At 41.4% G+C, this 14073-nt stretch overlaps 2 protein-coding genes across 2 annotated transcripts; one reads left to right on the top strand and one right to left on the bottom strand.

The window, feature by feature from the left end:
* Positions 1 to 1555: 1555 nt before the first annotated feature.
* Positions 1556 to 7260, top strand: LOC117935080 (ATP-dependent RNA helicase DDX39A). The gene is made up of 10 exons (XM_034857237.1): positions 1556 to 1802; positions 2816 to 3023; positions 3193 to 3320; positions 3653 to 3929; positions 4310 to 4428; positions 4950 to 5081; positions 5293 to 5402; positions 5602 to 5746; positions 6075 to 6222; positions 6988 to 7260. Exons 2-10 carry the CDS (start codon positions 2816 to 2818, stop codon positions 7002 to 7004), a joined length of 1284 nt encoding a protein of 427 aa, XP_034713128.1. The 5' UTR covers positions 1556 to 1802; the 3' UTR covers positions 7005 to 7260.
* Positions 7145 to 13729, bottom strand: LOC117935088 (CCN family member 1-like). The gene is made up of 6 exons (XM_034857246.1): positions 13498 to 13729; positions 12500 to 12713; positions 11409 to 11656; positions 10200 to 10323; positions 9588 to 9769; positions 7145 to 8691 (listed from the first exon to the last, which is right to left on the bottom strand). Exons 1-6 carry the CDS (start codon positions 13546 to 13548, stop codon positions 8386 to 8388), a joined length of 1125 nt encoding a protein of 374 aa, XP_034713137.1. The 5' UTR covers positions 13549 to 13729; the 3' UTR covers positions 7145 to 8385.
* Positions 13730 to 14073: the final 344 nt, after the last annotated feature.

Raw genomic sequence — 14073 nt, 5'->3', positions numbered from 1 at the left:
TGCTGCATTAGTGTAAGAGCTAGGGAATAATTTGACTGCAGGACATAAGGTGCTGCAGACAACCCACAGGCCTATAGTGGGATAACCAGAAGTGTTCTCAACCTGAGATCCAACAACAGGATGCTGTTAGAGAAGAGAAGCATGGGGGTCACAGAGCATGGCAGGAAGAAAGTGGGCAAACATTGTAGATTGACAGAGATACATCATTTAAGCAAACTATGTAATGACTGGAAACTTAAAAACTGAAGTAAAATGTGTTGGACAAAATGATGAATACTTGTCAGACTGATAGACTCCAAAGGGGTAGGGGTATTACATCAGTGTTCCAAGAGACTTTAAGCCTGGGCATGGATTTCAGATCCCCCTTTTCATTTATAGTCTCCAAATACAGATCAGAAATTGGTATTGCTGTAGAACATGTGTATTTGCTTGTGTTGTCCATTCAACACAAACAGTATGGTTATGCCTGAATGCCCTGGTCTATGTTATGAGTGGTGTCTGCCTTGTGATGTGATTTCTGCTGCAACCTAATTTCCCCACTGGGAAAATAAATATAGACATATGTTATGCCAGCATGTGACATTTTGGAAAAGTCATACTCCTTATCCAGCTTTTTAATGTTTTTTTGTTTTGTTTGTTTTTAATAGAATTGGGCTAATTGAATTGTGAAAAAAGATTTGATCGTGGCACCCCAAACTAGGAGAAACAAAGCCAGTAGGCTAATATGGTGAGAGCATGTATTTAATCCAGCTCTGATTAGATCGCTATACCAATGCTGTTTACCACAGCAGGCCTTGAAGGATGTTCTCAGCCTTAATTGTACTTAACAAACGAGCACACTTTGAAGAAAGTTACATGGAAAGCCATCTGTCATCTGGCCAAATGTCTTTACTTCATTGTCATCAAGTGGGGAAAATGGATACTGCAGCTCGCAGTAATTTGGGCTCTTGCGATTAAATGCTCAGTGCTGCGTAGGAAATATAGATGGGCTACCTACTGATGACAATTTAGGCTAATAGCTTAAATGGTCATGGCACAATACTTAATAATAATTCCGATAACCTGAGAAATTGTCTAGGGACTATATTATAAAAACGGCCATCATTACCGTATTTTGACATATAATTTTAAAGAAATAATAAGGCATAACAATATTTAATTAAATACTCAGCTCTGATCCTTTTCTCTGATCTAGCCTGTGATTCTGATTAATAAACAGCCTTGGAATCGTGGACGTCGCCGTTCTTTCTGTACAGGCGCTGAGGTCGGATGACAGATGCCTTCAGGTGTTATCGCAAATAACGTAATAGTGTTTTAAGTAATTCGGACCGGACTATTTGAACACTCAAATAGCGGGATAACAGAGACTTCAAAGTTGCCCATGGGTCAGATTACGTTGCGGAGAACCTAAAAGCCCTGCTATTTTGGTGTTAACATGTATGTGTTTAATCATGTCTACTTTTGTATTTGTTAGTTTAATTGACAACCTGATAGGTCAAGGCTTTGACTCTCATCACAAGATGTATATAATAAAATGTTGCTGGATACACGTCGTTGTAGGGCAAAACATCTTAACACGTTCTGTTTACAGCCATCGGTTCAGGCTACCAGGGAGTCTGTGACATAGATAGTCTGCATAAAAAGAGGTTCAAACCGCATATAGGGTGGACGATTTTTCACGGTGTATTTGAACACGTCTTACATGTGTGTGGTCACTGCTGCTCGCCGTGCTGTGAAGACTTGCTATCCTCTGTAGTATCACACGCACTTTGACATCGGCGGGACGTAACATATCACAAAAGGTAATAATGCAGTACCTTCGTACTTTTTAAAACAAACTCTCCAGTCTGTAAATGTTAGCTGTATTTAATTAATTGAGAAATGTTTGAAACACTTTGTAGCAGTAGCTAAAGTCAGGGGTTTGAGATTTGTTTTGGCAGCGTTAGCTTAAACACGCTAGCCTCCGTAACATTAGCTTTGTTTTGAGTTAGCTAGCTATTTAGCTAGTTAAAACGTATTAAGTTGTTTTGACCATTCGCCCACTAGCTATACAGTATATTCCTACCGATGCTGCGTTTTAGAATTTAGACCATATGAAAAACGTAAGCTCGTAACGACGCTTTAATTTTGGTTAAAAGTATTTCGTGAGTCACGTTCAATTGTTTGCTGCTAGCTTGCTAACTAGCCGAAATGAATGAAAGGACGGGTGATGTTAACGTTATTGCTGTTTGTGCCGGGTCACAGCGGCAGACATTATTTCACCATCAGTTGCCGTAATTAAATTAATCCGGACCCATTTATGTTTATCACTCAAGACTGTATAAACGGATTAGTTAACTTCCTCCTCCAAATGATTCGTTCATTCACTTGGATTTAAACCGTGGCTGCGGCCTGTTAGCTAAAGCATCTTCATGCTAACTTTGCTAATTTACGAGACAACTGATTAGGTTTCGGTGCTCTATCGGTATAGCATCAAGCTAATCAACACATTCTCTAATATAGAATCCATAAGACGTTCTTAGATGCACAATAGTATTGGACAATTTCGGACATAAGTTAAGTAAAAACCATAGTATAGCAGCATTACCCGATGTTAGAATACTTTTAAGAATCGCATCTGTTTAACTAACGTAAAAAGTATTGCTTTAATTGTAAGATAGTGCGACACTTTGATATAAAAATGTATTTCCACATTAAAAAGGACTTTGACACAATCTTATTTATGGAAAAAAGTTGTGAGACTGTCTCAAGTCACGCACGTCTGTACTTATACTACCGGTAACTAAACTGACTAATTTACATGCTGTTCTTATAGATGGCTGAGACCGACGTTGACAATGAACTTTTGGACTATGAGGAGGACGAGGAGCCCCAGGGAGCCCCTGAGAGTGGGACAGCAGCAAACAAGAAGGAAGTGAAGGGGTCCTACGTATCCATTCACAGCTCAGGCTTCAGAGACTTTCTCCTCAAACCAGAGCTGCTCCGTGCCATTGTCGACTGTGGTTTTGAGCATCCCTCAGAAGGTGAAGATCGTTTCAAGTTAAAAACAATATGTATATAATCCCTAGTTTAAAGCAGGATGGAATAAATGATAGTCTTACACCTTTACGCAAAATATTTTTGTTTTAAATTATTTAGCAGATGTATTCGAAAGATTCACCTTGTAATTCATAAATCATTTTTTATTTTCAGTCCAACATGAGTGTATTCCACAAGCTATCCTGGGCATGGACATCCTGTGTCAGGCCAAGTCTGGTATGGGAAAGACGGCAGTGTTTGTACTGGCTACGCTGCAACAGATAGAACCTGTGGATGGTCAGGTGAGTTTGTCATCATTTGCTCAACTAAAGTGATTGTGCCTCCTATACACTTGTACAATACCTAGGTAATGTTTACAATTCCATTATGTAAATCTTTCCTCTGAATTACCATTTGTAGCTATCAGATGTTGTAGACGTCTATTCTGTGCTTAGTTCTCAGACCTAAAGCATATGCAGTCAACGTTGAATTGGTTTAAGAATTGCATATGCCATAGCCGTACGCAAAGTTGGGAACGCAAGGAGTATGTGTCCATTTATGGAACCATGAGTAGTCATTTTGGAGGGAGACTGAGAAGTTTAAAAGACTAATGTCCTCCTTTCCTGTGTGCCAGGTGTCTGTCCTTGTAATGTGCCACACACGAGAGTTGGCCTTCCAGATCAGCAAAGAGTATGAGCGCTTCTCAAAGTACATGCCCACTGTAAAGGTGTCCGTGTTCTTTGGCGGCCTGGCCATGAAGAAGGACGAGGACGTCCTGAAAAAGAACTGCCCTCACATTGTTGTAGGAACTCCAGGACGTACCCTGGCCCTCATTCGCAACAAGACCCTCAATGTGAAGAACATTAAACACTTTGTGCTCGACGAGTGCGATAGGATGCTAGAGCAGCTTGGTGAGTAAAAGGAACAAAAGTGTTTTCATAGTGGACTTGTAAGAAACTTGTAGATTTGGTGAAGGACTGTGGTCAGTATGTGAGACAGGGGAGGCTAACCTTTAACTCTATTATTAGTATTCTGTAAATTCAAGGCCCACTTAGGTAGTTCCATATCAGTGTGCATTTAATGGGAAAATAGGTTTTGGGTGGAAGAATTCCCCTGTGATTTAATTTTTAATGAAGTATTGTTTAATTTAGTTTATTTAAATTATTTTGAGAAATTGCTACTTTATCTTTACGGATAATAAGAATGGTTAAACATTTTCTTTTGTATACACAGACTAATTGAAATGCAATTAGTGTGACTTTGGGAGAATTTATTTTCTTTTTTCTGACAGACATGAGGCGTGATGTCCAGGAAATCTTCAGGGTGACACCCCATGAGAAACAGGTTATGATGTTCAGTGCAACGCTAAGCAAAGACGTCCGCCCTGTCTGCCGCAAGTTCATGCAGGATGTAAGTTATCATTGAGACCCACCCACTGTGCTTAAGTCGGATATGTATAATCATTTTTTTTAATTGGAATGAATTATGTTAGTTTTTCTTCAACAGGAATGGTAATTAATTCATCTGATCGTTACTCGTTACATCACCCTTGTTATCGATTTACGCCAGACATTTTGCAAGAAAAGATATTCGGTGACCCTCAAACTTTGGGCGTGGAGCATGTGTTCTGTGACGCAGCTGCATCATGTTCCAGTTGCGAGGCAGCCGCTTGAGTTACAGTTTACACATTGCCTCATTAACATGATGAGGTTCTTAATTAGCATTGGGAGAAAATCCCAACCATCGCCAAATAGGCTCTTTTGCTTTTCGGTTTTTGGTCCTCCTGGCTCTTCTGAATTCCAGGATAACATGTTTAGTGAGCCTCTACACCTTTTTCATTTGTCAAAAAATGGTGAAAGATCAGAAAACCGTATGGAGTTGTAGACGTTTTGTGTCAGGCTAACATTTGTGTCTATTCTCTTATTGTGTAGCCCATGGAAGTGTTTGTGGATGATGAGACCAAGCTGACACTCCATGGCTTACAGCAGTATTACTGCAAGTTGAAGGACAGCGAGAAAAACCGAAAGCTCTTTGACCTGCTCGACGTCTTAGAGTTCAACCAGGTATAACTGCACTCATTTAAGGAGGTACTACCTCACAATCACTTATGTACACATTTATTGTAATATTTACATTTAAGGCCTTAATAGGGCTTACTTACAACACATTTGCAGCCTTGTTCTTTTACTAATAAATTTAAAGTTCATGCTTCTTATCCTCTACAGGGAGATGTTTATGTTGCTTGTCTGTATCAAATTTTGATTCCTTTTTTAGGTGGTGATCTTTGTTAAGTCAGTGCAACGCTGTGTGGCTCTGTCCCAGCTGCTGGTGGAGCAGAACTTCCCTGCCATCGCCATCCACAGGGGCATGGCGCAGGAGGAGCGGTAAGTGTCTTTTTTTTTATTTTTTTATTCTAGTCGTTTTGTTCATACATTGAATTCACCAGTAGCTTTCCTAATTTCGTTATCCTGAGCATGAAATAATCCCATTAACATCACTGTACTGTGATTTGTTTTGGTGCTCAGTCTCACTTTGTAATATTATCTTACCTGTTTCTGTACTTGCTCATCCCTCGCCCCTCAGGTTATCCCGATACCAGCAATTCAAAGACTTTCAACGGCGAATCCTGGTTGCCACCAACCTGTTTGGCCGAGGCATGGACATTGAGCGAGTCAACATTGTCTTCAACTACGACATGCCAGAGGATTCTGACACATACCTTCACAGAGTCAGTCCAGCTATACTATATAGTTTTATGTTTTATAAATGTATATCTTACAATGAAAGATCTCATTCGGCGCAGCTGTAGCTTGTACCAAATCACTCCTTTTGTTTACAAATGTTATTTTTAAAAAGTCACAGGAACCTGTGGAGTTGGTTTTAATCAACGTTTTATAATCGGTGAATTGTAATGTTCAGGAATTAATACTAGTCAAAAGAAAAAACTTTGTCTGATTCTAAGCCCCCTCTCCTGATTATAGAACATTGGTAGCATTCTTGTTTTTTTCTTTGAGCAGAGCCCGTTATTGCGCCCTAAGTGGTTCTCTGTACCTCAGGTTGCCCGTGCTGGCAGGTTTGGGACCAAAGGCCTGGCTGTCACCTTTGTGTCTGACGAGGATGACGCCAAGACCCTGAACGATGTCCAAGACCGCTTTGAGGTCAACGTGGCAGAGCTACCAGAGGAGATCGATATCTCCTCCTACAGTAAGTTCTCTTGTTGCTCACACGGTGTTCTCGCAATAACACGCCAAGTGGCGTGTATGTTTACCGCTGTTTAGAGCGTTGACATACACGTGGATAGTTTAAAATGTGTATGCCGCTTGGCTTAAGAAAGTGGGCGTGTGTAGTTATGCAAAGTCATGTTGATATACACTACCGGTCAAAAGTTTGGGGTCACTCACAAATTTCCACTGGACATCATTATAGACAGAATCCCAGCTGAGATAAGTTTCCTTGTTTTTTTTTTTTAACCAGGGCAGCAGATTCCAGATTACATAATGTGCTTACATAATTGCAAAAGGGTTGTTTAATGTTTTCTTAGTTAGGTTTTTAAAATAATATCAGATTAGTTAACAAAATGTGCCTTTGGAACATTGGATGAATGGTTGCTGATAATGGGAAATGTAGATATTGCATTAAAGATCCGCCACCCACCCAGATCAGCTGGTATCCTGTCTATAATGGAGTGGAATGGAAATTTGTAAGTGACCCCAAACTTTTGACCGGTAGTGTATGTGCACTTTTTGTTTCGCAGGACCCATTATTATTTACGTATTTATACATAATTTCTTCACTTTTAACATGGTAGATTCATTACAATTATTGGCTCTGCTGTAACTAGTGAGAAAACGTTGAAGCTAAATTCTATTCATAAACCTGTGTATAAATGTATAACACTTTTTTTTATATATATATTTTTTTTTCTTCAGTCCCACACATCTTAAACTTTTTTTTTTTTTTTCTTTGCAGTTGAACAGTCAAGATGAACCTGAAATGTCTTTCCAGTGAAGATCGTGTGTGTGTGTGTGTGATCCTTGGTGTAGCTGTATTTTGGTGGAGGGGAAAAAAAACAAACACCTCCAGCATTTATTTTAAATTCCCCCTTCCATAAGTTCGGCAAATTCAAAATGCTGAAACACATTTTAATTTTATGTCTTTGCAGGGTGCTTCTTTTAGTGTTTTTCCTTGTTGAAACATGGATATATCGTTTTTGGTTGAAGAAATAAACATTTTATACTTTAATGGTGTTTAATTTTTGCATGTTTTTAAACATTAAGTTTTTCCGATGTTACAATAAACCTAGTTACAATACCACAATATCATACAATACAAATTGTTGCAGTTATCACATGCAGAGGGAGCAATATCATAGTTTGAATACATAGCCACTGTTTTCGCAAACATTTGGCTACTTTGAACCAAATGTTGAATTATAATCAAACCTTGACCTCAGCAGTCAGTTTACATTGATGGACCATCGTTAATGTCCGACTGCTACACTGTATTGTCTTCATCAATGGAAGTACAGTATATTAATGTGACAATAGAAACATGGATCCAGATAAAGGAAAATATATTTACAGAATACAGTGTGATCCAAACATTTTCATACATGATTGTGTAAGACATTTTTCTAAGCTGCATGTAATGCACAAACAAGAGATTGGTCCAGTCCTAGTTTAATGCATGTGTCAGTTCCAGATAGAGTTCCTTATCATTATGACTTTGTCATAATTGAATAAATTCATGTCAGCGTGCCAAAAAACAGTTTGTGCTTATGTACATAACATGCTGTGCTGATGTCATATATTTCTTCTAATAAAGTCTGCATCTTCCTAGATAAAGCTGCAAAAAAATATTTTGCTTGTCACTGAGTGGCTACAGTGCATTGTGGGATAAGGAGTCATCCAAAATCACAGTATTTTAGGCTAATGTTGCAGGTGAGGTGATCCTTAAGCACTGCTGTCATAGTAGTCTCTGTGAAACAAAGTGCTGTGTTGCTCTTGTAGCGTTTCCCCTCTTAGGCTGGTCTGAGGACCTCAAAAAATTCATCCACACTCAAACCAGCAGTCAGTCCAGAGTTGAAAAGTCCAGGGTTGCTTCAGGGCTCTTATTTCAGTCCCACGTCTGTTTGATTAGGAGCGTGCAAATGTACAATCCACTCCTGTCACACAATAATATCACAAATAGGGTTGCTTTTATGATGATGATCAAACAAAGGTGGCCTGTCCTCGATGCTGTTTGACAGGTGGGGGCCTGTGGCCTTCCCTTATTTGGAGCCAGATGGGGAAAAAATGGCCCCTAATCTTGAAGCGTCAACAAAGTTGACCTCATCATATTAAAATTAAATAAAAATGCTCTTCAGTACTAGTCTATGAACTGGTGTGTATCTCCGTACATCCACTGCTGTGGACGGAGGGCCACTTCGTTAAGGTGTCCGCAGTCATCGCTGCATTTACACGACTGGATGAACATGGCTGACCTCTGGAAACGCTCGCCGTCCGGGCAGACGAAGCTCACGGGTACAGTGCGTGTGCGGCGTGGTGAGCAGCACTGTCCGTCGGCACACACACCGCAGTAGTTATGCCGGTAGAGGCGAACACTCACACATTCTCCGTAGGACAGGCGCATAGGCTCGGGGGCTTTCTGGGTCGGGGAGCACTTCTTCCCTCTCTGTGGTTGGATGACAAAAGTAAAAAGATGAGAGCCATCACTTATGAATTTGTTCCTAATTTGGCTTTATTAGCAAAAGTCCCCAAAACAAGACACATGAAGATTTTCATAATACGAAAAAAGTCTAGTAAGCTTTGCCTTTTATCTGCCCTGGCCTTTTACATAACAGCAGCTTTACGCAGCTTTGCACTCAAACTCATTAGTTTCCCATTAAGAGGGCTAGACTTCAATTTGTTCTGCCAAAACATGGATTGAGAGAGGAATTATTATGTTTTAGATTGAAGTGATTCAATTTAAAGTTAAACAGTTGTTATAAATTTGAGTGTCCTTGTCTGTTAAACATGGACACCTATGGCTGTGGATGTCCCCCAGAGCTTTTCACTAAGTAGAGCAGAGAAAAGATCTCAGTGTGTGTCCAACATTGGGGATTAGTATAGACCTACCACTTCCCTGGACTCTGAGCACACAGACAGGGCCTAGCTATGGACAGTTGCTTGACAGGAATGCCGGGGGTGGGGGACTATATTTAAAAAGGCGCCTGCTTGCCACCAAAACACCGCTGAGTAAACCAGTACTGCCCAGTTCCCACTGGATGCAGAGCTTCCCGAAAGTACTGCAAAAATAATCTCTGTTCTTGAACTCGGAATGAAGGTGGCTTACGCACTAAGAGCATATTTACTCAGTGCCAGAATGCAACACATTTTCATTACTTCATTTTTTTTTACCTCTGCGTAGACTGACACGGATAGATAAGAGGTGAAATAATACCTTATTGATTCGTGTTATCATGAGGCGTTTAGATGGGATAAGAAGTTATCTTGGCAGTAAGGTGAATATTCGACCTATGCTCTCGGTCTGTCTCTCCTTCAGTTCGAGTCTAGTTCAGTGTACCTCACCTTGGCTGGGACTGTTAGGCCGTGGCATGGCCGTACGGTACAGATCCTCATCTCTCTCTCTAGCTTGCACTGAGGGTTCTTGTTGGTGATGCGAGAAGAAACTCCCATCCCACAGCTGCGGGAGCAGTGGGACCAGTCAGTGGTCTGGACTGGACACTTCTTCTCCTTCAGATGGTTCCACACTAAGGACCACCGAGGAGGGGGGCAGGCAGGGAGAAAAGTAAAGATCATACACATCAATTAGACCAGTGGTTCCCAACCTGGGGGTCTGGACCCCATCGAGGGGTCACAAGACAATTAGCAGAAAAAGTACATTTTCCACTTCAGAGTGTTATGATTTATTTTTTCAGATTTTTCTTTTTAGCCACAATTGCAATTTTGTTCTATGGATGGCAATGCCAGTCTGTTGGTTGGTTGGTCTACTACTCTGGTCCAGACTGAAACATCTCATTTACAACTGAACAACTTTTGATTGAGTTTATAGTTTATGTATTAGTATTTAAATGACAGTTTTATTGATTTGAAAATTCAGTGATATTCAGCCCCCAATTTGAAACAAAAGGAAAATGTGAATCATGCAGTGATGATAAACACTTAATGTTTCTCTCTCACCAGACAGGTGTTTGTAGCCATGTTCACTCTCCCAGCCGTTGGACTTGGCGTCGGGGAGCTGGTTGGCCACCTCTTTTTCAGGCTGGTGCTGACGTCTGGGAAGTTGTTGTTGTAGTGGAGGCACCTGTAATGAGAGATAAGATAAGATAAGACAGTGCTGGGGATTCATCTGTGCCACAGTCAGGTCTATCTGTTATTTGTTTTTACAGTGTTATCACCATGGCACACTGATTAACAAGGGATTACTTCAGGGCAATCGGTCAGAGCAAAGAAACTTTACTATACCTGCACATCTACTTCATAATATGATCAAATTAGAGGGAGGGAAGCCAGTGCAGCCCCATCTGGTTGGGGAGAGTTCTAGCTTGACCAGACCCCTCTCCTTAACCTGTCTCTCTTAATTATGCGGTTCTAGTTTTAGACTGCCGGGGGACTTCCTTTGACACATTGAACTCTTCTCTCCTCTCTCTTTCCATTTGTGTGAATCCATGTCCAGGAAATGCTTGTTACTAACTTAGTTCTGTGGAGCTTATCCCCCGGAGTCCTTATGTTTTTTGTCTTTTCACCCAGCATGTTCCTTGGCGCCAAAATCAGGGCTGCAGCTGTCACCGTGGTCCTGCTGCATGCCCTGATATGGCCTGTTACACCCTGCTACACTCTGCGGTGCCCTGCAAAGTCCTGCTACATCCTACTATGTCCTTCTATGCTCTACTGTACCCTGCAACGTCATGCAAAGCCCTGCGGTGCCTTGCTATGTAATGAACTACTAGAACTACTATTTTTACTCACTGTTCCATTATCTTTTATTGTAACTGTCATTGCCACTTTCTATCACACCCCAAACAGGCACCTTCCGACACCCACCAACCAAGAGCCTGGGTCTGTCTGAGGTTTCTTTCTAAAAGGAGTTTTTCCTCACTGATGCACTAAATGCGTGCTCTTGGGGAATTACTAGAATGGTTTGGTCCTTGTAAATTATTTAGTGTGGTCTGGACCTACTCTTTCTGTAAATTATAGATCGGGGTCTACACTTACTCTATATGTAAAGTGTCTTGAGATAACTCTTGTTACAATTATAAATAAAACTGAATTGAATTAATGAACGGCACCTCAACTTTTTGGTATTGCTAAACAAATTATATAAAAAATATTTCAGTTTGTGTAATTGTTTTTGTAAGACATCTTTGTCATAACATGAAAAATACGAACCTGATACTTAGGTGGCAGCCGCCAGGTACCCTTATGGCAGTCCACACTGAAGCAGCACTGCCCGGGTATCCTGACCAGCCGTGGGTAGAGGCAGGATGGAGAGGCCGGTGGCAGCTTGATGGAGCAAACAGGAGTGCAGCCAACAGCGCCATCGATGCAGGTACACTGGTGTTTACAGCCGGCACGGAAGCTCTCACCATTCTGGTAGATCCTGCCGTTGTACTCGCATGTGCGTCCCTCTGATTTTGCTGGAAAAACACATTTTACTCAGCTGGAACAAAACATTTAACTACTCACAAACTGCAGAGCTGGCTATTGTTATGCACAAAAAAAGAGGCGACTGAGGTAATCCTGGCACAGTCCATGGATTAGGTATCTCAGCGATGCATCTCTGTTTCTATTGGACCTCCTTTACAGCTCCAACGTCAAGGGACCAATGATTGAGCTTCCGGATACAGCAAGTATGAGAATTCACCACATGCTCTTATTTCAACAGCTGTTGAGCAAGGTTTCTCCTGACTTGACCGAAACCACACACACACACAATGACTTCACATGGCAACAGTACACAAAAATCACACAGAGGACCACTAAGATTAAAAGGTCAGTGGAAATAAGGAGACAGGAAGCGTCAGACTCCTTGTCTCCAAAGCTGGAAGAACCAGCTATTCATAGTTTGTGGGGCAGCTCCAACATGGTGCAGATGGAAAGTGTATTTTTATCTCTGAAATACCCTGTCACTGCCATAAAACATCTACTACTCATTAAAATACCCCCGGTCTTGTTCCCGGATCTGCATGGTTACATATTGCTTAATCACATACTTGTGATGGCTTTAACTTTATGGAAAGGATGCCCAACAAATGTCCATTTCCTTGAAATCTGTTCTACATTGTTGCACAGGTATCATGACCTTTTGGCTTTTTATATAGCACACCACCATATTCATTTTAAATATAGGATTATTTTTCAATGAACGTTGATCCTGTGCCATCCATTGAGGGAGCAGTGCAAACATCTGTAGAACTGGCAGATTTTTTTCACGAGAAATCCCTTCCCTTCCAACATACATTGTCCGATTCCTCTCTCACCTCGACAGATGCCCAAGGCCGTGGTCACATCGTTGCCATAATTACACTCCAGCCCTTTGTGGTGGTCGCAGGGCCTTGTGGTGCTGCAGTCCTGGTTAAGCTGTGCAGCACACAACTTGCAGCACCCACATCCATCTGGCAAAGTGCTAACTCCTGGAGGGCAAACCAGGGGCTCGTCAAGGCACTTGCACACTGCTGGGCAGCTAGCCGTCACCTGGAGGGATGAGGGAAAGAGCAGCGAGGGAGATCACATCTCAGACAAGACACAAATGATCTGAGTCATGCAACATTATTTTTCTAAGAAAAGAAAGAAAAAAAAGAACTCCATGCAGAGCCTTGTTCAACATCTACAGTGCAGCTTCAGTGAAGGTTTCTTGCCTTCTTGACAAATTTAGAGTGCCACAATGTACGTTTCCCAGCTTTTCTCCCAACATTCATGTTCTGTAGCATCTCCAAGGCTCCCTAGAGTTTGTGACTGATTTTGAATTATTTCACAGACAATGCACTGCAGTAGGCTACGCCTGTACAGTAAGTCAAGCCATTGCTGGCAAGTCAGTCCTAAATCTCTAGACAGCTCAGAGTTTGTACCCAGTCCCCTGCTGACTAGGGTTTGAGTCATCGCTTAGCACTAGAGCCAACTTGTTTAAGTTTGTGGGAATCAACATGTTACTGTGCTTTGGAAAAAGGAGACACAACGCCCCCCAAACTCCAGTTAACAAACGTTAAATTGTGTTCAATTTGGCTTACAGAACATGTAAATCTACATCAGTAATCGCAGTTCATCCGACGTTGAGGTTGAAACAAGTGAAAGCTTTTCTAAAAATACATTTTGAGTACACCGTGTTATGCTTTTCATACTCACAGATCAAATTTCAGTCACATTTATAGGCCTACGAGTCTTTCATCCATGATAGATTACATATTAAACTAATCTTCTTTAAAGACAGGCTACTGTGTGTGAACAGATTTTTGTTTTTCTCTGTCGGGAAACGTCTTACCTGTGTGATGACAGCTGTTGTCAGTAGAGTCAAGGAGATCAGAAATGCCATGATTAGCCTATGGCAAGTTTAAGAAAAATACAAATAAAGATAGAATATATCCTCAAGCTAAAATCCCCTGAACGGTTGCTGGTCGTTATTAGTTTTCACGCAGAGTTTCAGTCTTTTTTTTGGACCTAGTTTTTCTACCAGGATAAGTGTCTAAAATCGGATTTATACCCGTTGATGAGCCTCTGAGAAACCCCGCCCTTCTCCATACTTCTAACCAATCAACGCACAGACAGCAGCCCGACATTCCAAACGGGCGTGGCTCCGTGGCGAGGATAGTTTGCTGATTGGTGGGCGTGTTTTGGAATGAATGCAGCCATTCATAAAAATCGCTGGGCCACTCTATTTATTTTATGGGTTAAAAATGAAAATGTAACAGCCTCTTTCAAGTAACACTCAGGCACATTCCTGCTTTTGTGGCCACTACTTTCCTAACACTAAGTAAATATATTCAGCTGGGCAAGACAGCATGGTAACATTAATAAGACCTCCACCCTTTGGGGGGGGGGGGGGGGGGGGGGGGGGGGG

This window comes from Etheostoma cragini, chromosome 2 (genome assembly GCF_013103735.1).
Source record: "Etheostoma cragini isolate CJK2018 chromosome 2, CSU_Ecrag_1.0, whole genome shotgun sequence".
Classification (NCBI taxonomy): domain Eukaryota; kingdom Metazoa; phylum Chordata; class Actinopteri; order Perciformes; family Percidae; genus Etheostoma; species Etheostoma cragini.
Note: the sequence above shows the minus strand (reverse complement) of the source record. Positions and strands in the feature narration are given on the sequence as shown.